Source organism: Perca fluviatilis, chromosome 3 (assembly GCF_010015445.1).
Source record: "Perca fluviatilis chromosome 3, GENO_Pfluv_1.0, whole genome shotgun sequence".
Classification (NCBI taxonomy): domain Eukaryota; kingdom Metazoa; phylum Chordata; class Actinopteri; order Perciformes; family Percidae; genus Perca; species Perca fluviatilis.
This window is the reverse complement of record NC_053114.1, coordinates 42,115,393-42,140,820: the sequence shown is the minus strand read 5'-3', so window position 1 is coordinate 42,140,820 and position 25,428 is coordinate 42,115,393. Positions and strand designations below refer to the sequence as shown.

The window sequence follows — 25,428 nt, the reverse complement described above, 5'->3', positions numbered from 1 at the left end:
CAGCTGTATACTACTATCCCTGTATGGATGTGATATGATTTATAACAGTTGTATACTACTATCTCTGTATGGATGTGATATGATGTGTAACAGCTGTATACTACTATCCCTGTATGGATGTGATATGATGTATAACAGCTGTATACTACTATCTCTGTATGGATGTGATATGATGTATAACAGCTGTATACTACTATCTCTGTATGGATGTGATATGATGTATAACAGCTGTATACTACTATCTCTGTATGGATGTGATATGATGTATAACAGCTGTATACTACTATCCCTTATGGATGTGATATGATGTATAACAGCTGTATAGTACTATCTCTGTATGGATGTGATATGATGTATAACAGCTGTATACTACTATCCCTGTATGGATGTGATATGATGTGTAACAGCTGTATACTACTATCCCTGTATGGATGTGATATGATGTATAACAGCTGTATACTACTATCCCTGTATGGATGTGATATGATGTATAACAGCTGTATAATACTATCCTTGTATGGATGTGATATGATGTATAACAGCTGTATACTACTATCTCTGTATGGATGTGATATGATGTATAACAGCTGTATACTACTATCCTGTATGGATGTGATATGATGTATAACAGCTGTATACTACTATCTCTGTATGGATGTGATATGATGTATAACAGCTGTATACTACTATCCCTGTATGGATGTGATATGATGTATAACAGCTGTATACTACTATCCCTGTATGGATGTGATATGATATATAACAGCTGTATACTACTATATCTGTATGGATGTGATATGATGTATAACAGCTGTATACTACTACCCCTGTATGGATGTGATATGATGTATAACAGCTGTATACTACTATATCTGTATGGATGTGATATGATGTATAACAGCTGTATACTACTATCCCTGTATGGATGTGATACTTTAAGGAAGTGGATGAAAAACAAACGACGAGCTCCTGTAATAAGTTTATTGGCAAAAAGAAAAGACCGAATGTTGTGAGTACACACTTTGTAATCTAGTTACAAACATACTTTCCGTCTTAGAAATTATTAATATAACTGTTAATGAGATGCTTTTCATATAGACTGTACATAAAAAAAAAGGAAAACGAGATGGTGGATTTGTACATTATAAAAACACATCTTGGCTGAAAGTTACAAAAAAAACAATTGTACATAAAATGAATTTTAAATGTTTCTGTATAAAGAAATTTCCAAGATGAATCTCCCAAAAAATATTTTTTCTACGCCAAAATTATTTCCCCCTTTCCTCATATTTCAAGTTCACATATTTCAAAAAGTGGTTAAAAGAAACCTTTCACTCCTAGAACACCATGCTTGTTTTTTTTTTTTACATTAAAGTGGCTAAAATATGAACTTAAAAGTCGTGTTTTCACTTTTTTTCGTCGAAGACAATTGTAAACTTGGAGTGATACTTTTGGAAAACAAGTATCATAAATGTTCCTCTTTAGTATTATTTTCATTATTTCTATTATTTCCAAGAAATATTCAAAAAGAAATAAAAGGAAAGAAAACAACCGACTTAAAAACCAGCTGCTAAAGAAAACACTGGCAGACTTTTGTGGATACAAATTCACAGAAATTATGTACAAAGTACTACAAACTTTTCACAATAACTCAAAATGCTGGTGTATAAAAACAAAACAAAATCAAAAACACACCACACAAACACGAGGTGGATTTTTCCAGTTGTCCAAATCAGGTACGTCGCGTAAACGTTAGCTTTTGCCTCCTTCCTCACCGAAAATAAACACTTTCTTCCTATTCAGATTATTTTTAGGGAAAACTGAAACCACGAGGCGATAACTTGCAGAGAAACCAGCGACACACACGGGCAGCCTCAGCCATCATTTCTACAACATAAATGTAATAAAAAATAAAAAATAAACATTTTCAGCATCGCTCTCTGATCCAAAATAATATCTAAAGTGCTCCAAAGAAAAACCTGGACTGACAAAAACCGAGAGAGAAGTTCCTCAAAAGAAGAAGAATCCCAAAAAAAAAATAAAAATAAAAAATACAAAGCAAAGACATTATTTTACATTTGGACAAAACGTTTCACCGAATACAGGATAAAAAAACAACCCAAAATGCATTATTTTACTGTTTCCTCTCGTTGTCGTTCTTGCGTCTGTGTTCCGTTCAAAGCGTTAACTTCCTCCACTTCTTCATTGGTACTTCGGCACTTTGGTGTATTCCTCCGTGTGAATGTTTTTGCACATGCAGATGGACAGGACCATCCCCAGCAGCTGTCAGACAAAACAGAGACCCCATCGATACGTTTTATATCTTGATAAACAGGTAAATAATGTTGTCAAAACCAGCTTCTATCTAAAAAATGTAACCGGTTTTATCTCTTAAAGACTTTGAGCATTTGGGATTCATGCTTTTATTTCAACTCGTTTAGACTACTGTAATGCACTTTACATTGGCGTGAACCAAACCTCTCTCTCACGCTTACAGTTCAGTCCTTCCAGAAAAACGATTATGCGATCGCATAATTCAACACATAATCAGCCAAAGTCCGCATATTTATGCGGGGGGGGGGGGCACTTTCGCCGCATAAATTGCCGATTTCCACGCAAAATATGCGGAGCTTACATGATTTCATAATCCCCTCATTTTCGTTGCAAAAAAGTCCCATAATATATCTTAGCAGAAAGTTGAAAAATGTTGCTTCACACAAGAGCAGCCATTTCCCCCTGTTGCCATGGGAACGTTATGAAGTGACGTAATAACACGACGTTAACATCATCGGAAAGCAGGGTGTTGGGGGGGAGGGGAAATCACTTATTTTTTCTCTTTTTCATCAAACCGCAGTTTTTCCAAGTTCCGATCATTTCATCGCATAAAATAGCATAAATATCATATAGCATATTCCATCGCATTTTTTAAGAAAACATGCCGCATAATCAAGGATTTTTGCCTGCAACAATCCCAAAAATACTCCGCATTTAGTAACCGACAGTTAGTACAAAACTCGGCCGCACGTCTTGAACACATAACGCCAGTCCTGGCCTCGCTACGTTGGCTCCCGGTCCATTTCAGAATACATTTTAAGATCTTATTGTTTGTTTTTAAGTCACTGAATGGTTTGGCTCCTTGCTACATCTCAGACCTCTTACAAGTTTACGCCCCCTCACGGTCACTTAGGTCTACTGATCAACTTCGGCTGGTCGCTCCGAAAACCAGGTTAAAAAACCAGGTGGCGACCGCGCTTTTTCAGCTGCAGCCCCTAAACTGTGGAACGAGCTATATCCACAGGTCACACTGGCCCCGACCCTCGGATCTTTTAAATCTAGTCTTAAAGGAGCACGCCGACTTATTGGGACTTTATCTTATTCACCGTAACCCCCAGAGTTAGACAAGTCCATACATACCCTTCTCATCTCAGTGCGTGCTGTAACGCTGTCTGACGGCTCCAGCATTAGCTTAGCCTAGCACAGATCCTGCAGGTAACTGGTTCCAACTAGCCTACTGCTCCCAATTGTGACAAAATAACGCCAACATGTTCCTGTTTACATGTTGTGATTTGTAGAGTCACAGCGTGTACAAAAAACAACGTAACATGAGACACAGCCATCTTCTATCCGTAAACAAACCGGGAACTATATTCTCAGACAGGCTTGCTGCGAGCATATCACTCCGCCCAAGTACTATATTCTTCCGCCTGAGAATATAGTTCCCGGTTTGTTTACGGATAGAAGACGGCTGTGTCTCATGTTAGGCTGTTTTTTGTACACGCTGTGACTCTACCAATCACAACATGTAAATAGGAACATGTTGGTGTTATTTTGTCACTTATTGGGAGCAGTAGGATTACTGGAACCATTCACCTGCCTGTTCTGTGATGGGCTGATGCCGCTGGAGCAGTCAGACAGCTTTACAGCACGCACGGAGATGAGAAGGGTATGTATGGACTTGTCTTACTCTGGGGGTTACGGTGAATAAGATAAATTCCCAATAAGTTGGCATGTTCCTTTAAAACTAATTTGTATTATCTGGCTTTTAACCCAGCATGAGACCTGTGTGATCGTATGTTGATTTATGCGTTTATATGCGTTTTTATGAGTTCTCTCTTGTTCAGCACTTTGTAAACCTTTGTTTTTTTAAATGTGCTATATAAATAAAATGGATTGGATCTTCAAAACACTCTCTCAACAACCGCTCATCCAAACAACTTTGCGTAACAGAGGTTATCATAGCTTTGAATTTTCAGATAGTTTGACTTTTGGATTTCATTTCAGTTTAGTTTGAGTTAGTTTTCAAAGTTTGGTTTGCTAGAGTAACGTCCGACAGACTCCCGGTCGGTGTTTTCTGCCGCATTTGTCGCCTTGTGTCTGGAACCATCTCCCAGAAAACTGCAGGTCCGCCACAACTCGCATGTTCTTTTAAATGCTCGATGGTGTTTTAAGCCCCCACCGTCGACTTCAAGGCACCTAACCCTTGCCTAACCCTAGTGCCTTCCATGCAGCGCTGCCTGGAAGACAGCATTGGGGGCTTAGAACACCAAACACCCTTTTAAAATCAAGGCTGAAGACGTTTCTTTTTGATGCTGCCTTTCTTTAACCCTTGTAATGTGTTAGAAAGCTGCGCACATTTTTGGGGTAAAAGCGGGTCAAATTTGCCCCTGTGATTTAACTCATACCCATAAAACAATAGGAGCATCTGTTTGTGTGTGAGGGGGGGTAAAGCTGTGTGTGTGGTGGGGGGTGTTAACATTCAAATTAATTTTTAGTCAAAATGCATCGATATCCTGCGAGAGCCCGTGCCCCGTATTTTGTGGTAGGGTCGTGTGTAGCGTATAAGTGGTGTGTGTGTGTGTTTGTGTGTGTGTGTGTGTGTGTGGTTGGGGACCGTTGAGCCAATTTTCATCTACAAAAGCAGCCCCACAACTGCCAATATTCTCTGCCGGGTCATATCTGACCCGTAACACCACATATGTAGCTACTCTCTGAGCTACTACCAGGTCAACTACCAAGAACTGGGCGGAGTGTACATGCTGCTTCCTGTTTACACCGGCACGAGCATGCCCAGTATACGCCAATGGTCATGTAATATGTGTTTGGGCGTGTTAGTTCAGAGATTAGTTCAGCTACTGGAGCTAAAACTCTTCTGTGCACGGAGATCGTTTTTTTTGGCTCCAAACGCCGCTTAAAAGACCAAAACGTAGTAGTGTAAATGTAGGCTTGGTCTGGCGCCGATGTTTGATTGACAGCTTTCACAGGAGCCTAAAGAACTTAGCAATGTACCCAACAGTTAAAACTAGACATTTTGTTTCATGAATGAAGCTGTACCTCAATCAGAGCCACGCCGAGGCAGACGCCCAGGACGACCCCGATGTTGGTGACGAGCCAGCTCTCCACGCTGGCAGCACAACCCTGAAGGAGATTCATCCAAACAGCACAGCAGAATGAATGTTTGAATGAATGAATGAACGAGGAACTCAGTCAGGTGAAAGGAAGGAAACGGGTAAATATAATAATGACAGGAAAAACGGTTTACCACGCGTTAGGACGGGCCAGTCGGGCGTCTGAGCCTCGCAGAATCCGCTGTCGGAGAAGTTCCCCGAGGCCAGCGAGACGTTCTGGCAGGAGCAGGGAAACAGCAGCTGGGAGCTGTTGACGATCACCTGGTTACCGCTCCAGTCCTGACGACCGGTCCAGCCACAGCACTCCATCTACACACAGACACACAGACAGACAGACAGACAGACAGACAGACAGACAGACAGACAGACAGACAGACAGACAGACAGACAGACAACACAGACAGACAGACAACAGAGACAGACAACACAGACAGACAGACAACACAGACAGACAGACACACAATCACAGACAGACAGACAGACACACAGACACATAGATAGACAGACAGACAGACACACAGACAGACAACAGAGACAGACAACAAAGAGACAGACAGACAACACAGACAGACAGACAGCGAGACAACACACAGACAGACAGACACACAGACACATAGACAGACAGACAGACAGAAAGTGATAATCAGCTCCATCTTGCATTCACACTGACTGCGTTGGTTGTCAGGCGGTGAAAACGCAGGTCTTCCCATTCACCTTGAATGGGGGTAGTGTGTTTCGTACCTTGGGGGTACTGCAATGGCCTGGAGCGAAAAGTTGAGACATATTCAACTATCAGAGAAATGCAACCAGACGTCACCCTGCGGTGGCCTGTCATGTAACTGGCGATCAGACTTGTCAGAGTGTTTTGAGGCGGTGCGAGAGTCCCGTACAGGAAACGGGAAACATCACTGCCTCCATTACTGCCACAAGAAAGTTTAACACCAAACACAAGCAATGAACTGCCCGGAAGATAGTGGAACAGCTGACTGTTTCCTGCAACAACAAAGCACCTTCGCTCCATCTCTGTTCTTTCTCTCTTTCTACGTTTTCGGGAAACGTGCAGATCTACAAACGATCTGAAGGAAAACAATAACTGTGAAATATAAAGTCTACTTGTGCTACATTAAAGAACACAACCGGAAGTCACACAAATGGGCCATTTAAGTGACACTACAACTGCCGCATAGCCCTGCTGCGATTGATTTTGTTGGTCAAAACGTTACGAGTCTTGATAATACATTTTCTTCGGTTTGCTTTTGATATTTTTGCTACAGTGCGCGGTACTAAGTTCCTTTACTAATTATAAAGTTTTTTTTTTTAATGCATCACTCTTATTTATTAGCGGAAGTTTGTCGAGGCCTGTGTGTCGCAGATCTGTCTTTGTTTTAACAGGAACACTTCAGTGTGAGGGGTGTTTACTTCAGGTTTGTATTCATCTGTAATTATATAAAAGCACTTGGCATTTTGAACATAAGAGGTAAGATTAAAAAAAAAAAAAAAAAAAAAAAAGAGCATTTTGAGTCATGAATCTGACTCCAGATCAGTTCTTCCAACTCACATTCCTCTGGATGAAGTCCCAGGCCTGCTCCGTGGTCGAGTTGCTGCCGGGGTAGTCGTCCAGCACTTTGCTGACGATCTTGGACATCTCTTCGTTCAGCTGAAAGAAAACAGGTTTGTGGTTTTGAATTTAAAAAAAAATATGTCGTGCGATATCTGGAAATGGATTCAGATTCAGATTAGATGCAGCTTTATTCAGATAGAGACACCCCTAAAAAAAAAAATCTCTTCTCCCTGCTTCCATCTGGCAGGCAGTATCGGGCTTTTAAAGCACGCACATCCAGGCTGCAGAACAGTTTTATCCCCAGGGCCATCACAGAAATTAACAATCATGCCCCCCCCTCCACACCCTTGACTGCTTTAGCCCGGCGAATGGGAGGGGGTTACCACCAGACCAAATTCTGTCCTAATTCAGGGTTCAACGCTGAAGGTTTTTTTCACTTGTCCGGTCAGGCAAGTTAAAAAAATAAAAATAAATTCTACTTGCCCAAAGATCATTTTTACTGGCCCTTAACATTTATTTTTTTTCCTGGGAAAAACATCATAAACAAAGAAAACAGGAGAAAACAACGTCCAAAAATTTTTAACTTTGAGAAAAAAAAGAAGCATAAAACTAATAAAACGTAGAGAAAAACGTAAAAAAAAAAAATTCTAAAAAAAGTCAAATGTTGAAAGCATCGAAGTGTAAAAAAATAAAAAAACTACTTCAAGCGCCAACAACACAGTCCAATCAAATGATTAGGATACGATGATGGTCGAAACGGGCCAGTGAGTTGCTTTAAAATATTTATCAGTTACTTTATCGAAATCCACATGAACCACGTTTTACATCGGCATGAATTGGATCCACCTTACCAGAGACCGCGAAAAATGTGTCTCCTTCAAAGCTGAGTCGCCCGTTACTCCCGTTATTTCCCTACAAGCAATGTAGCATTTAAAAAAGGCAATATTTTTTTAAACAGATTCCGGCGCATTGATCACTCCACATGAAATGCTACGCTATAGGGCTGACCGATTGGGGGGGAAAGCGTTTTGTGCCAGTTTCTGCCAGTTATTGCGAATACGATTTGATTGGCGATTTTTCTCAAAAGTTTAGCTGAAGTTCAATATTCACTGCAACAGATAAAACATGTCATGGAGCATCATAACATGAGACACCATCCAAACTGCTCTATACACACGGACCTGCCGCTAGTCTCCTAAAGAGGCGTGGCCGTGGCGGAGCCCACGGGACACCGATATAGGAAACTACTCTGAGTTGGGGCGCCTCGGTTCTAAACCGTCTCTGAACTAACCACTGACAGTTGCTTCATTCATGAACTCATGGGGCCCCATTTTAACGATCTAAGCGCACGGCGCCATTCCCTTTAAAAGCCAGGCGCGTTTGTACTTTGGCGCATTGCTATTATGATGGAGGATTTGCACCGTAATATTTTTTTATTTGTAATCTTTTGCATATGTGTGTGCTGCTGCGCTTCCCTGTGTGTGTAACAAGCATAGTGTGTGCACTCTGTGCACGAGCCGAGGAACATTTTACTAATTTGCTGTTAAATTCACAATGAAATGCTGCGTTATTGACTTCAGACCAGGTTTTTGTTGGTCAATGGCGCGATCACTTTCTGCTGCCTCAAGATAGCAATACGCCCAGAATTCACCTGAACACACCTCCCTGTAAGACCAGCACGTCCAGAATGCACCTGAACACACCTGAACACACCTTACACACCTCCCTGTAAGACCAGCAGGCCCATGGGCGCACAGATGGGCGCAGGTGCATTTGCTATTTAAATGACGCGGGTGCTGGACGGGAAACTGACAACTGCGTCGGTCTTAAACTAGCAAAGACACTTGCGTCGGGCTTTGCGTTGCGCCGGGTGTAAGATAGAGCCCATGGTGTTGGCTGTCACTGCAGAATAAGTATTGGGGGAAACACAATGGATATTTTGAGTTATTTTTAGCATTACATTTTTTTTTCCGGCCTAGCAGGGGTTCTTGTTGGCGTACAATTATCGGGTAAACCCTGCAGAATTGCCTATTAACATTACATTACAGCTCGTTGGCAGCGGCCTCGCTCAATACTGGACCAATGTCAAAGATGATTGTTCCATCAGTCACTTTACACAAAAACATTTAAAAGTAGGATCCAGGTTAAAAAATACTGAAGTTAATTCGTTTTAACAAAATCCTCAATGTTCCTTAACAAAGAGGGACTCTTCTTAACAATATTAAAGTTGTATAATCAGAGCCATGTTCCACTTGCATTCCTCAATAATCACATTTCTTTTTCATGACTTTGGTTTGCCAACTCCAACGTGAGCCACGGATTCTCGCTGTGCAGAAATTTGGCATCCGGATCTGTGAAATCAGATTTGTAGGATATCCAGAAACATTACAATCAGGAGCCGAACACAGCGGCACGTTTAACGGATGAACTGATCCAAATCGCTGGAGACCAGACGCAAAAACCCTGAATTATAATTGTTGCTAAATCGTTTCTCCAAGTATGTTGAGACACTCAAGGTCTCCAGTGAACACGTTCTGGAAAAGCAGATATACTCAAACAGAGGTTTTTCCTTGAACCAACCATTTGGCAGAGACGCATGGTGGGCTGAAAATAAGTCTTAAGAGCTTCCAACAAATGTTCAGATACAATAAACAGATCTGTCTGCACTCTGAACGACTGAATTCCTCCTTTTTTGTTGCATTTCATTCTGTTCGGATGATTTACGCATCTGGAAATGTGGGTCAGTGAGGACAAACTCAAACTTCTGGTCCAAGTCTGAGGTTTTCTTGCTCTCGTTTGCTTGAACAAATCATAAAAGTGCACATCATTAATACTGCATTTGTAGATGTGTGTGTGTGTGTGTGTGTGTGTGTGTGTGTGTGTGTGTGTGTGTGTGTGTGTGTGTGTGTGTGTGTGTGAGAAACTATAAGCCTGCAGGTCTGTGTTGTTAATTCCTTTCACAGAGCCTCGTCAATCATTCAACAGTCCAGACTCCGTGTTAAGTAAAATGTTACTTAGTTTTTGTAAAAATCTTTTTTTAATTGCACCCCTTATCCTCCATATTTGTCTTTCATATACACAGTATATATATATATGTATATTCTTTTTTAAGCTTTTGTGTTGCACCTTTCATTGCTTTTATCATCCACCCTTTGTTTTATTCTGAATTGCGTACAAAGTACGACACTTTTAATGTCTTCAATTGTCTCAGTGTGATTTTACTGTGATGCAAAAAATATAAAAATAAAATATCAATAAAAATCTGAACTGAACTTCTCAGAAATTTTGCAATTTTCACTATTTCCTGACATCAATTGAGAAAATAATCCAGATATTGATGTAGCAGCCCTAAAAGATATCATATTTATAATGTTGTATTGAAGTCATGTAGGATGGAAAGAAGTAACTGGAGAGATTTACACGTTAAGGACTTGCGAGTTTGCATTTACAAAATGACACTATATATACACTTTTGGCTACGTGAGGCGTCTATTTGTTTACATCACATTACACTTCCGTATTTTTGTCAAAGCTCTCAGAAAAATCTGAGTTTTCAACTCGTAATTACCACTCGCATGTTGACATAAATGGTACTTACGAGTTTGAAACTGGTAATTACAGCAACTCATGTGACATGAACGCAGCATAAAGTCTTCTCTCAGGGAAACACAGGTGGTTCGCATTGCAGTTAATCACTGGAGCGTCTATATAACCATCTACGTGTGTTTGACCTGAAGACAGCGCAGATGAAAGAGTGCAGAAACTCCTCTTACATTAACAATGTACGTAATGTAAAAAATAACTCATGGACACATTCAGAGAGGCAAACAGGACTCAGTTCACTTGCACATGAACCGATTAGTTGGTCTTTCTGTCAGTCAAAGCATCGATCGCTCGGGTTCTTTACAGCGAAATGAGCCTTCATGCTCAGTTGTAACTCGTCCTCTGTTTTTTGTATTTTACTTCATTGTTGTTGGCTGTATTGTTCTTGGTTTTATTTGCTGTTTTTCTGGAAAGCACTTTGTAACCTTGTTAAGAAAAGTGCTATAGAAATAAAGTTTAATATTATTATGATTAGTATGTGTTGAAGATATGCAAGCGACAAGTGCATCAAAGTTTGGTTGTGTCTCATTCTCTTTAAAGGAGGAAGAGGCTGTAAAGTTCAATAAATAGTTGCTATAATATATATATATATATATATATATATATATATATATATATATGTGTGTGTGTGTGTGTGTGTGTGTGTGTGTGTGTGTGTGTGTGTGTTATGTATTGGTTATAAATAGGACTAAGGGTTTTTCCTGCATAAAGGAATTTTTGGCACCCCCCCCAAAGAGGTTTTAGCCAGCCCAAAGAACAAAAACAAATCACCATCACCCAAATTATAAGAATTGAGAAAAAAATCTCTATATCAAATTGTCAGAAATAACAGGAAAATGCATAGATTTCTATCAAATAAGGTAACACAGAATCTTTGCCTTTTATTGTACGTGGACACCCCCCATTTTTTAAAGGATCGGTGATTCCCACAGTATTATTTCCTCTCTTTAAAGCCAAAACTAATAAAACACAACAAAATGTTGTGTTAGAAGAGAAGCTCATTTGACACTCTTCCTGTTTATCTGTAAAATGTTTCAGACTCGAACACCAGAGGGCGGCGCAGCACTAATCGCTGTGCGTTTTAATTTCAGGCTGCTGGTGTCACATCGACCATATGTCTCCTCATCATCAGACGCTGTTCTCTCAGATGTAGCTGTATGCTTGTTGGAAGTGTAATTAGTTTCTATTTATAGCACAAGTTGTTGTTTATCTGTTAAAGCACATAGTTCTGCTTGTTATAACACATCATGGGTGGGACCACAACCAAACGGAGGACAAAGGTGTGTTGCAAACCTGCAACATTCCTTTTGTCGCAATCACCTGTTGAAGTAAGACTAACCAAACGGGTTATGAAGAGGAAGTGACATCACTCACCACATCCTTCTGGAAGAAGATGAGCGCGCCGGCTGCTACCTGAGCGAGGAGGATCAGCAGGAGGCAGCTGAAGTACTGAGGAGAGACACAACAGATGTTAAACACATCTGTAACTACACTGAGTGTTCAATTCAGTTTATTTAAGAAGGGGACTTTAATGCTTTAATGTTTAAAAAAACTCTTTATTTTTCTCATCCTGTCTGTCTGACTATACCTCTTTTCATCCTCTGTTTTAGCGTCTGTCTCTTTAAGAAACCCTACTTAAAAAGCCCAGTCTGCTCTGATTGGTCAGCGTTTCCGGGTCTTCTACATCTGTGGTCTCTGAGTGTTTGCACCGTTAGTCATTGCAGCCGGAGAATAACTAACGGCACTGCAGTGGTACTTTCTACCTTTTATATAGTATAGTTATGACATAAAAATCGTACAGAAGTCCTGACGACACAGTTTCTGAATACGAGCTGTGTGCATTTCTCTGTCAATTGAGGGTTTCGATATTTTTACAGTATTTATAAAAAAATAAAAATAAAACCTGACCAGCTTTATAATCAAAAGGACATGGAAATTTCACTTTATACAACATGGGACCTTTATATACAAATACGTACTAGGCTAAACAAGAGAGACACACAAGCAGAGCTTAGCACAAAACAAGAGACAGCACAAGCAAAAAGATTAGCAACAAAATAAAGCAGAACAGGTAACAAGTTAAAACAAAGACAGACAAAGATCAGAAAAGACAACTGTTGAGACCAATAAAAGTGAAATAAGAGGAAACAATAACATATGTCAAGATTGCACACACCATAAAGTATATGCAGTGTGTTTATTCAGAAGTAGAGGACCACTTTCAAAAAACACAAAAAATAATGTAGCATACAAAGGAGAAAGTAAAGTACCAAGATAGTATATTATATTCTTGAATGTTTTTGTATCCTTTAATGCCCAATGGAGTAGCTGTTGTTGGTCCTTTAGGACAGGGGTTCCCAACCTTTTTGGTCTGAGGAACCTCCAGATAGGGTCAGATGAACTTGCAACCCCTTCATCAATTCCCAATGTATTTACCAATATATCATACTATTAATTAAAATAAAAAGTATATTATTAGATATTGTTAATTATTTCATACAACTGAACTGTCAATATTTAGGTTGGTTTAGTCAGCAATTCTACTACTAAAAGCCTTCCAGGCTACTACTACTTAAAGTGAAGCTGAATTTTTCAACCATTTATCCATTAACGTTACTTTATGCCATTACTTTTAGCTAACTTTCTCTACGTTAGCTAACTATTTTAACTGTTAACTATTTCAACCGTTAGCTAAATATTTCTACTGTTAGCTAACTATTTCCACTGTTAGCTAACTATTTCAACCATTAACTATTTCAACCGTTAGCTAACTATTTTAACTGTTAAGTATTTCAACCGTTAGCTAACTACTTCAACCGTTAACTATTTTAACTGTTAACTATTTTAACTGTTTCTCCATTACTTTTAATCATTTGAACCGTTTAGTCATAACTTTAAGCTAGTTATTTCTACCATAATTAATCAACTTCTGTGCTCGATGCTAACTAGTTTTCACACATGCTTAAATGACTGCAACATGTGGTGTTCAGGTGTTAGGGTCACTTCATGTTAATACATGGATATATTCTTTTTATCAAATCATAATTTCTATTTCTTCAAATTAGTTGAGCTGCTCTACAATCTTTCCACGTAGCCCCCTGACAACTGCAGAAGTCCCCCTGTTGGGAATCACTGCTTTAAGTCCAAGAATTATATTTCCACAGTATACATCCTCCACTTGTACCACAGCTGCGTTGTTCATCATCCTGTCTGAATGATCAGGACGTACGTACATACGTTATGTTCATACAAACTGTCACTCACCAGGCCGAGCAGACAGCGGATCTCATAGATGGCGCCCAAGCAGCCGAGGAAGCCCATGAGCATGGAGAAAGCCCCGACTCCAATCAGGATGTAGCAGGCAGCCTTTACAGCTGTGGAGTTACCTGGATGGACATATCAGAAGCCACAGGTTATCACAACTTTTATATACAGCAAACATCTCCTCACTATCCTCCAGCTGCCTGTCCCCTGAACACACTGTAAAAAAACGCGTTCTCTGTAGACAGCCCAGGCTCCACACACGCCAACAAAAACATACTGCGCCAACCTGCACCACCAAACATAACAAACGGTGTTCCAGCCAATAACCGATAAGAAAGATTTGGGGGTGGGGGTTGAGGGAGTTAGTGCGCGGAAGCACAGAAGGGAGGGGGATGGGATGGGATGAGGAGGAGGGAGGGGCAGGCTAGCCTCCGTTTTGTTTGAAAATCCTTCGAACGTCAACAAGAAGTGCCATCACCCAACATCGCTTAGAGCACCTTTAAGTTAGACTTACTCTGTAGCACATTTTAAACACACTGTAGTTTTCTGCCTCTAGGGGTCCCTCAATCACAACAATAACAAAAGACTGAGTCGTGAAGCAGCATGGGATCATGGGAGTTGTAGTCTTTATGGCAGTCAGCTTCTCCTTGTTAGGATTCCTTTAGTGTTCATCGTTCAGGAGGTTTTTTCTCCTCTCCAAAACAAGATGCTGATTAAAACCGGTAAAAACACTGAATAAAGCAGTCTCACGTTTAAAATCAGTGTTTCAGCGGCTGCGAGTTAAGCTGTCTCTAACGTTTGCTCAGCTCGTTTCTCTGATAACTTCAGATCCAGACGTCAGATGACCAAAATCCTTCATCTGGTTAAAATATAGTTAAAAACCACCAAGATCTAAAAAGTGCATCGTAAAGATTTTCTAGGTTGTAGGTCACTAAGAAGAAGAAGCTTCTCAAATGTGAGGATTTTGTGCAGTAAACTGAATATATGAACTCTTGTCTGGACACATTTTGACGACTACAGGAGACACCACAATATAACCACTAGGAGAATAAAAACGACAAAAAATAGATGCAAAATGACCACAAACAGACCCAAAGTTATTACAAAGAGACACAAAAAGACTACATAGTCAAGTAAAACGATAAAAAATAGATGCAAAATGACTAAAAGTAGACTCTTTAGGACTCTTTGAGTTTGAGTGTCTTGTTCCTATGTAGACACTCTTCCGTGTCTAGATGCCCACGTACCAACTGTCTCATAATCCGTCCCGACTACTGCAGAATACTTCTGAGGTTTTAAATAATGTAACTTCATCCGGCCGTCTGTAAAATGCATGTTTTTTTTCATCATACAGAAGTCTAAAACAAACAAAACTGTATTTCATACTTTATCATCCCAGTCAGCTGACAAACCAGAACATTCACCAACATGTATTTTAATTAATTTAATAGTTTTTGAGAGAATTTCCCGTCTCTGAACTCTGCAAACTTGTGGAAACTGAAACCAGACGAGCTCGCCGAATCAGCAACATGTGTTAACATAAAAAAATGAATGAAATTAGAAGCAAATGTGCATAAAGTAAAAATCTACTTATGGCGAGTGATTAGGGTCCAACGTAACGCAGGAAGCTAAAATCAGACCTCAGGAACAATTCAAAACCCCTGGCTGGGATTTTGGGTAACTCTCTTCATTGTCGGAGCATGACTCATCAAGAACTGAGAGCCAGTTTCATTTGACAGAAACGCGTTCTGAGTCACGCAAAAAGATTGTGAACAAGCAGCTAGTTGATGTCGGCCAATGCAGCGTTTTAAAGACTGAACCGTCCCTCGCTGAGCCCTCATGGCCTCAAGGAATCATGGGATACCCCCGGGGGATCAGTGAACCAGGGCACGCACACGAGGGGAGTTTATGATGGAAAATTAGGCTACGGAGGGGGAGGGGGTGCAGGAAATGAAAACCTGTGTGTGTGCATGTTTATGTGCACACACACACACACACACACACACACACACACACACACACAACACACACACACACATTTTTAGGGTCAACCTGCAGAGACTACCAGTGCAGTTCTCGGCCCCAGATACTGGCTTTTATTTGAGGATACAAAGGGGGCCTGTGAAGCCCCCCATGCATGTCACATAACACACACACCGCAAAAGTCCACAACACACACTCATGTGCACACAAGTTTCTGTTAATGCTCACCAAACTAAAGCCAAGGCACTTTCAGAATCAGATTTGAAGATAAAATGAGCACATTTACATTTATTTTGGATTTAAAAGCTGTTATTTGACAGAAAAAAAGCCCAGACTAGAGACTACAAACAATTCAAAATGACTACAGAGATGCAAAACGACCAAAAGACAAGCTTAAAGACTGAAAATAGACACAAAAGGTGTGCAAAGACACGCCAAATGACTGAAAATAGACACAAAACAACCACAGACGCCACAAAATGACTACAAAGAGACAACACGAGGTGCAAATCCAAAATATGTTGTAGTTCATCAATGTGGAGCCTATTAGATACCTTGTATAATGCTGGGTAAAGTAGTAGTATACAACATCTTATCATATACGCATATTATATGTTTTATGTGTAAAAAAGTAAGTGTAGTGAAGTAAAAGTACAATATTTCCTTCTCAGATGTAGTGAAGTAGAATCATAAAGTAAAATAAAATAAAATATTTAACTGCAAGTACCTTACAATTGTAAAAAGTCACCTTTTAGAATATTACTTGAGTAAAAGTCTTAAAGTTTCTGATATTAAATGTACTTGATTATTAGAAGTAAACGTTTAAAGGGATACGCCACCGTTTGTTGAAATAGGGCTTATCACGGTCTCCTCTAGCTGTAGATAGGTGGGGTCTCCTAGCTGGCGTATGGTAGGGGGTCTCCTCTAGTTAGCAATGGAGTCAACCTCCTCTAGCTGTAGATAGGTGGGGGTCTCCCTAGCTGTAGATAGGTGGGGTCTCCTCTAGTTGTAGATAGGTGGGTCTTTTCTTAGCTGTAGATAGGTGGGGTCTCCTCTAGCTGTAGATAGGTGGGGTCTCCTCTAGCTGTAGATAGGTGGGGTCTTCCTCTAGCTGTAGATAGGTGGGGTCTCCTCTAGCTGTAGATAGGTGGGGCCCCTTTGCTGCTCAGCTGTAGTTCGGTGTAACACCGGCTGCCGTTGCTAGTTTAAGTGAATGGAATCCTATGTTGCCGGTTAGCATGTTGTGAGTAAAAGTGAGCCAACAAAAGACAAAACAAACAACCTAATTACTTGCACTGAGACAAAAAATGCGTTGGCCCACCTATCTACAGCCAGGGTAGACCGTGATAAGCCCTATTTCAACAAACGGTGGCGTATTCCTTTAAAAGAATCGTTGATTATGAACTTTATTGTGGCTTCCTTATAGTAAAGCACGATATTCAGGCTTTCCAAATAGTCTTAAACATCAAATTCAAAGTCTTGTCCTAGGACTTGCCAGCCCAAATTCGCTCAAGTTAAAAGGAGGGAAACACTGCATATTTTGAGAGAGCTGACATCAACAAAGCCAAAAACAGAAACAATCTAGGAGCATTGATTCGCCAAACCTGCTTTTTGGCAGTCTAACACATTTCTTCTGATTTTATTTTGTGGTAATGAGTAACGAAGATGCTTAGGGGAAATTGAGTAAAAATGAAAGTTTCCATAAAAATATAAATAACGAATTAAAGTACAGATACCTGAAAAAGTATAGTAACAAGGTATTTGTACTTGTTTACATTACAACACTGATTAGGGAACGACTCCAGTGTTCCCTGAGGTCTCCCTCCTCGACACGGAGGTTTTGTTTACAACCCGTCTGGGTTGTAATAAAACCGGGGTCCCTTTCAGGAAGGAGGGTTAACAAACTGAGTCTAACCCTGAACTCTGAGTTGATTTACCCTGAGACAGAAAACTGAGTTTTCGGTTTCAGAACAGCTGATTTGAGTTGGTTCAATGAACTCAGAGTAGGTTGACTCAGAGCTAAGCACAATCACTATAAAAAGGCAGCATGAACGGAGCCATGATTCTACGATTCACCATGGTAACAACCACAAACAAACTGGTTGGCGGAAATACTCCGTGCGGCTGCTTTTTATTGATTTTTCTTCAGCCTTTAATTGCATTCAACCACATATTTTGGCAGGGATCTTAAAGAATACTTTTAATATTGATCATAGTCTTATTTGTTGGCTGATGGACTTTTTAACTGACAGGTCACAACGGGTGAGAGTGAATAGCATCTTATCCGATGTTCTCTTTTCCTCCACTGGTTCCCCCCAGGGCTGTGTCCTCTCCGCGATCTTATTTATTTTATATACAAATGCATGCCAAAGCCAGCACACCAGGCGTAACATCATTAAGTTTGCTGATGACTCTGTAATAGTGTCACTGCTGACTCACAACGACCCCGAGTATGGCGCTACTTTAAATGATTTTACAGCGTGGTGCAAGTCGTCTTTTATGAACATCAACGCGGCAAAAACTAAAGAAATGCTGATCGACTTTAGGAAGAATCCCCCCACCCTCTCTCCGACCCTTATTAATGATCAAGCTATCGAAGTGGTGAAGCAATACAAATACCTCGGTATCATAATAGACGACAAGCTCACCTTCGGAGCCTCTCAGGTTCGCCCGTCTGTAAAAAGCACACCAGCGTATGTTTTTTTATCGTAAACTTCGCAATTTTAATGTCGATAAGACCTTTATGAGGATGTTTTATTGTTGTTTTATTGAAACTATTCTTTCCTTTGCCTTTGTGAGCTGGTTTGGGTCCCTCACTCTTAAAAACAAAAACAGGCTGCAATACATTACTAAAGTGTGTGGAAAAATTTCCCTGAACTCTCTGACTGACTTAAAATCTCTATACGAGACAAGGACCCTGAAGAAGGCCCAGTCAGTCCTGGCTGATATAAGCCCCCCCCCCTGAACAGCTACTTCATGTTGTCGCCGTCTGGCCGCAGATTCTGTCTGCCTAAATGCAGGACAAACCGACACAAAAACTCTTTTGTTCCTGCTGCTATAGGTTTTGTTAATAATTCAATGTGAGATGTGGACTTTTGTGTAGTATGTATTTACTTGTGTTCTCCATCGATAGTGTCTGTTGTCTGTATGGCTTATGTGTTGTTTATGTTGCACTTTATTTGCTGCAAAACGAATTGCCCCTCGGGGATAATAAAGACTCCTTGACCTTGACCTTGATACTCATGGGCACAAACAGCGAGTTTGAACATGTATTTCGTTAAAAAAGCAACACAGCGGCTGCTGCAAAAGAGAGAGAATTGGTGTGGGAGAAAATTGCTGCTCGAGTCAATGCGTAAGCATCGACAGCGTATTCATTTCATATTTAATCACAGGTAACCTATAATATTACTGGCGAAAACTGGAATGATATTACACTTTTTCATTTGAGGTGCAATCCCGCGGGCGAAAAAGCTACTACTAATCCCATTCTGAGCCTGCAGCACCATGATCATTAACAGAAATATAATTTATGAATCATTTAATTCTTTTTAATGGCTCTTATGGTTTGTGTCCAGGGAACACTACTCAGAGCAAGGCACACTTTTCTGACGGCTCTGCATACAGTGGCTTTACAAATATGCTCCACATCACCAATGTTGTAAAGAAAACTGCCGTTTGACTGAAAGAAAATACCTCTCAAATCGGTTATCTGGAAATGAAAATACATCTAGTCGGGACTGAATATCATCTCCCGACGGAACTCTCTGTGAATTAATACAGCTTTTTCATCAACGGGATCATCGACAAAAGTTCATGACACGTTTGAGAAAAAAACGTTTTATAATCTGCCTAACATAAACCAATACGTTTTTTTACTCATGCTGATAAACTGCACAAAAATGCGCCTGATACACGTGTGAATGAGGGAATGACAGCGTAGCTGACTCTGAGGTTAAGTTACCTCTCTTTCTGAAACGGACCCCAGATCTATCCCTCTATATGTGATGACATCAAACGTGTTCTGACTCAGCGCCATCTTTGTACAATCAGGGTTACAGCCGCACCAGGCAGCTCATTGATTCAGGCTCCAAAACGCGCTGCGATCATCAGCGACGGGCCTATTTAGCATCAATACGTCTCGTTTATGTGCAGACACAAAGCTAAACTGTCCACTGTACTTTCACCCTCTGGTGTGCGTCGTATGACCGCATTCCTGCCCTCGATGAAATCCCTAGACTCACGCTATCCCGACGCCGTCCTCGCTGCGCGGACGGAGCGGTGATGTAGCGTGTGTGTGTGTGTTGTGTGTGTGTGTGTGTGAGATGAGTAAGGCGGTGAGCGCACTGGGCTGATGTGATGCATGCTGATGCTGGACGGAGCAGAAAGAGCCCAGTGTCTGAGGGGAGGACACCTGCAGAGAGGCCGCGGACCAGGGACAAATGTCCTCAGTGATGCTCGCTGGTCTGACAGCAAGCACACACACACACACACACACACACACACACACACACACACACACACACACACACACACACACTATTACAGCAGCTCAATGTCTGTCTCTATATTTCTGCATCAACACTTCTTCAGTCGTCTCGGAGCCTTTCTGTCTCGCTCACACTGGTCGTCTCTTCTTCTTTCTCGCTGATAAACTCTTACCGTTACTATATTTCAGACAGAGTTAAGGGGAAAAGTTTGAAACGTTTTGGGGAAATTGGCGTTAGGTAGTTAAGTACAGAGCTGGACTCAGTGTACGTGGCTAGCGTAGCTTAGCGTAAAGACTGGAAGCAGCTAGCCTGGCTCTGGTTTTACTCCAACAGTGGTGAAATGTAACTAAGTACAATTTGAGGTACTTGTACTTTACTTGAGTCTTTACTTTTGATGCCACTATCTACTTCTACTCCGCTAAATGTATCTGACAGCTTTAGCTACTTTACACATTAAGATTTTTGCACATAAAACATATGAAGAGTTTATAAAATCTGATGTTTCATTATAAATTTAAACTCCCCAACAGTTTATACAAGTACAGCTGAGACGATTAGTCAATTAATCTATTAGTCAATTGGAAGAAAACTAATTATAAACTTATGTGATTGTTTGATTGATTTTTAAGCAAAAACATTTTATTTCGTTAATGTCACTCCGAAAACAACCGGCCAGTCAGAAGAGAGGCTCATGAATATTAATTGGACAGGCCAAAACTTAAAATAAAACTCCAGAAAGGTGTAACAGTATGTGACCTTTAACGTAGAAGTAATAAAGTTGATGATTGGACTGTTGGTGTCACTTTGGGCTTTTGGGTGAATTTGATGTAATTTTTCACTATTTTTAAGAGGACTGCACAATAAATCGATTTATCATCATCCCGATATCAACTTGAAAGAGAATCAGTAGGAAACTGAATAAGTGTATTTCCTAAATCAGTTGGTTTCTTCAATCTTTTTCCAAGATTTCTTGGAACGCTTCGTCAGTAACAGGAGAGTCACTGAGTACGTTTACATGCACTAATATTACACATACATACACTAATATTCCACTATTATTGAGAATATGACAATATTCCTAATTTGATATAGGTCATGTAAACAGCATATTCCAGTTGGATATCCCGAATAAGGCCTTTTTCTGAATATAGCATTTTCCGATTAAGACGTGGATATTCTGGTATTATTCAGGTTTTAGAGGCATTCTTTGGACAAGTATACAGCACATTCAGAATATGCGTCTCAACCAGGGTTTACCTCAGTGTACAGCCTCTTGCCTGTTCACGGCTTGTGGTCAGCTCTGTGCGTTGCTATGGTTGCTCACACAAACCAACCAGCCAACAGTTTGCAAGGCTGCAGACCCGATAAGGAGGAACACAGCTACTTTTCAACATGATCAAAGATTTGGATATCAAGAGGTTTTTGGATATGAGCAGACCTTTCAAGAAGCTGGTTGAAGGAATGAAAGAGGGAGGCTGTGTTTGCATTCTCCAACAAGTAAACCACTGGTAAACTTTGAAAAAATTGTATTTTGCACGGCTACATGTAAACGGGAATATCAGTTGAATATTCACTTTCCTTAGCCATGTTAACAGCAGTCAGAATATCGTGTTTTTCGGAATAAGGGCAAAAACCAGAGATTTTTGCCAAGAGATCTGTGGCGTGAAGGAATTTCTTTTTTAAACACAGTCCAGATAGCCAGACAGACAAAAACATGGAGGAAAATCTGCTGGACACTTGTGTTTAACAAACCAGTGTCAACACACCAGTGAACACACACAGACACCTAAACTTTCACGGTGACGTCACCAACGTGTCAGCCTCTGGTGTCGTGCCAAAAAGTGATCATCAGCCAAAAACGGTTTCTGTACGTGGGAGCGTACGCAGCCTGTTAAAGCTGTATCGCCCAGGTTATGAAGCTCACTTGGAAAACTGCGTATTACTGGATGTACTGGCCCTTTAAAAATGACCTCTGGCCTCCATTAGGGTCGCCTGAAGTTAATTTGACTCCTTTAGCGGCTGGCTCTCTGCCTCGTAACATTACTACTCCGCTGCTTGTTTGACGGTTACTGCAAAATCTCAGCTCCGCGACTTACCGGAAGTCGGCTTATTATCGGAAATGGATTTGAATGGAAATGGCCTTTCTATCCATTTTATTTCTATGGTTTTAAGTCTGGAACTGAACCAACCAGCTAGGAGAGGAATTGTGACCATATCGTGATTTCGGCGCAACACTGGAAAAGCCTGTGATTGTATCCAGCCAGGTAAAAGGGTGGCAGGAGATGTCTTTATATAGGCCTTATTGCATTTTAATTGTATTTTAGAAGTTATCTGTTGTAGTTATTGCTGATTCTGGGGGAGGGCCATCACAGAAAAGAAGGGAATTAAACGACTAACAACTAAAAGCTAAATGTGAAAGACATTTGTCTATTAACAGATGGAGACAATTACAGGATTGTAAATGATTCAAAAACGTCCCCGAATTGGCTCTCAGGTATGTAATATGTCTATTTCATTCATAAAATATAAGTAATATACAGTGGGCAATAAAGCACCGTAAAGAAAAGACCTTTACGACAGCAGGTGTAGTAAAAACACCACCGCTTTTGTCCAAAGCTGTCGCTAGAATCAACACAAACTGAAAGTTACAAGTGGCCACTTTGGACTTGTGGCTTCTACAGGAGCAAAACTGTCGTTTCACAACCTTGTAGCTCGTGGTCAGTCTACCTTGGATGATTTAGACATTATGGCTGATAAGATCCTTATGGAAAAAAATTAATGGGATTCGACGAACAATCAACGATAGGCAAGACTTGGCGAATCTGATTCCACTACGTCAATTCTTAGTCAGGGAGAAGTTAAAGTATCCAAAAGCAATCTCATGAAACACCTGCAGCTCCTGATGTTAATGTGAAGGGCTGATGGGATGTGAAGTACCTCATACAACCACACTTCAAAAGATCTGTCCAACTGTCCATCTGTACAACTATACCTTTAAAAAAGGCCCTGAACAGCCACACAGGGGGGTTTATAGTTAAAGGAGAATTCCGGTCGATTTCAACACGTAGCTCTGTCGTTTGTGGTCACAGAGTTCGGTCAGTAGCGAGAAAAACAAAAATAATCGGTGTTGCCTACACCGAGTTATGCTCCTGCTACAGTTTGCACCCAGGCGGCTGAAACGGGGCAGGTTTTAAACCTCTGAACATGTTCGAGAGGTCATTACAAGTGCCTAGCCATGTCAACAGATTCCTTCCGAGTGAACACCGTGAATATGACTGCAGTAGACGTGAACGAAATGCATAAAAGTTGTGCTAATTCAGCCAGTGCACATACTGTACCTCTGTTTAGTTTGATTGTCAAACTCATACAATCCAATATTCCAAAACGTACGTTTTCCACCAAAAAACGATGGTCACGAATTGCCGTGGTTATGTCCATAGTAATGACTATGTAGCAACATAGATAGGCCGTAGCCTGACATCACAACGGATTGGACCTTTTCCAGGACTGTGTGGGTGTGGCTAGAATGAGCGACTGACATCTTCCCGAGTCCACTGTTAGTGTTGTTGCACGTGTTAGGGCGGGACAAATGACACCTTTATTATCCTTATTGGTATAAAGAATTTGTGAGCTAATAAGTTCCCATCAAAGCTCCGGCCCACCTTCAACCTGAACAGAGTCTAATCAGCCGGAATAACCGAAAACACCTGTGTGGGTGTTCAGAGAAACAGCGGAAAGACACGGAAAACTGAGTTCACTGAGAGCAATTACAGGAAAACATGCAAATAAACACAATCAGGTCATCAGAAGTAAACTTCAAAAGCATTCTTGTTGCATGGAAACTATCAACCATTCAGCCCGAAAAACACTGTCAACTGTGAAACAGGAACTCACTCAGGACGACGATGAAGCTCTGATTGTCCAGCAGGAGCCACAGTCCGAAGCCCATGATGACGCCCCCGCACAGCTGGAAGACGAAGACACACACACACACACACACACACACACACACACACACACACACACACACACACACACACACACACACACACACACACACACACACACACACACACACACACACAGTGAATATGTGTGAACGCTCCCAGTGTGTAAAGGCCTTCAAATAATTCAAATCAAGAGATATAGTAGTAAATATTATTTATTTTTAAACAGTATCTCACAAAAATGAGTACACCCCTCACATTTAAGTAAATATTTCATTATATCTTTTAATGGGACAACACTGAAGAAATGACACTTTGCTACAATGTAAAGTATTAAGTTTACAGCTTGTGTAACAGTGTAAATGTGCTGTCCCCTCAAAATAACTCAACACACAGCCATTAATGTCTAAACCGCTGGCAACAAAAGTGAGTACACCCCTATGTTAAATTCCCATAGACTTTTGTTGCCAGCAGTAAGATACTGTATACAACTTTGAGTGCTCATTTCATGTTGCTATAATAATAATAAAATAAAAAAAAAGGACTTGTGCACATGACGTGGATTGAGAACCAGTCCCTCCAGAAAAGCGATTATGCTATCGCATAATCAGCCAAAGTCCGCATATTTATGCGGGGGCTGCATTTTTTCAAATAAGCCGCACTTTCGCCGCATAAATTGTCAATTTTTTTTTCTCTTTTGCCAAAAAGACCCATATATCTTAGCAGAAATTTGAAAAATGTTACGTTTACTTCACACAAGAGCAGCCATTTTCCCCTGTCGCCATGGGAACGTTATGAAGTGACGTAATTACGCGACGTGAACATCATCGAAAAGCAGGTGTTGGGGGAAATCACTTTTTCATCAAACCGCAATTTTTGCAAGTTCCCGCAATTTCATCGCATACAATTGCATAAATATCCCGCATATTCCATCGCATTTTTTGAGAAAATTTGGCGCATAATCAAGGATTTTTGCCCGCAACAATCACAAAAAAACTCTGGAGAACAGCTCTAAAACAGTGCAGGTGCATTTGCCCTTTAATGGCACATTCTTTTTTATTATTATTATTAATCATTAGTAAAGGTAAAACACTTACAAAGAAGATGAGGTTGAAGAGGAACAGGAAGTACTTGGTCACTTTCAGGCAGCCTTGCCCCATGATGCTGGATCTGTAAAC

At 40.7% G+C, this 25,428-nt stretch overlaps 1 protein-coding gene across 1 annotated transcript in view; it reads right to left on the bottom strand.

Annotated features, from left to right (window-relative positions):
• Positions 1–967: 967 nt before the first annotated feature.
• The window catches only part of LOC120556371 (CD82 antigen-like), a 42,017-nt gene continuing 17,556 nt past the window's right edge, over positions 968–25,428 (bottom strand). Inside the window, exons 2-9 of the mRNA XM_039795926.1 lie at positions 25,348–25,420; positions 24,198–24,270; positions 13,834–13,955; positions 11,944–12,018; positions 6,964–7,062; positions 5,553–5,714; positions 5,332–5,415; positions 968–2,283 (exon numbers count right to left, since the gene is read on the bottom strand). Of these exons, the coding sequence (XP_039651860.1) occupies positions 2,203–2,283; positions 5,332–5,415; positions 5,553–5,714; positions 6,964–7,062; positions 11,944–12,018; positions 13,834–13,955; positions 24,198–24,270; positions 25,348–25,410 (759 nt within the window). The 5' untranslated portion in view covers positions 25,411–25,420 and the 3' untranslated portion in view covers positions 968–2,202. The remainder of the gene's footprint in view (positions 2,284–5,331; positions 5,416–5,552; positions 5,715–6,963; positions 7,063–11,943; positions 12,019–13,833; positions 13,956–24,197; positions 24,271–25,347; positions 25,421–25,428) is intronic.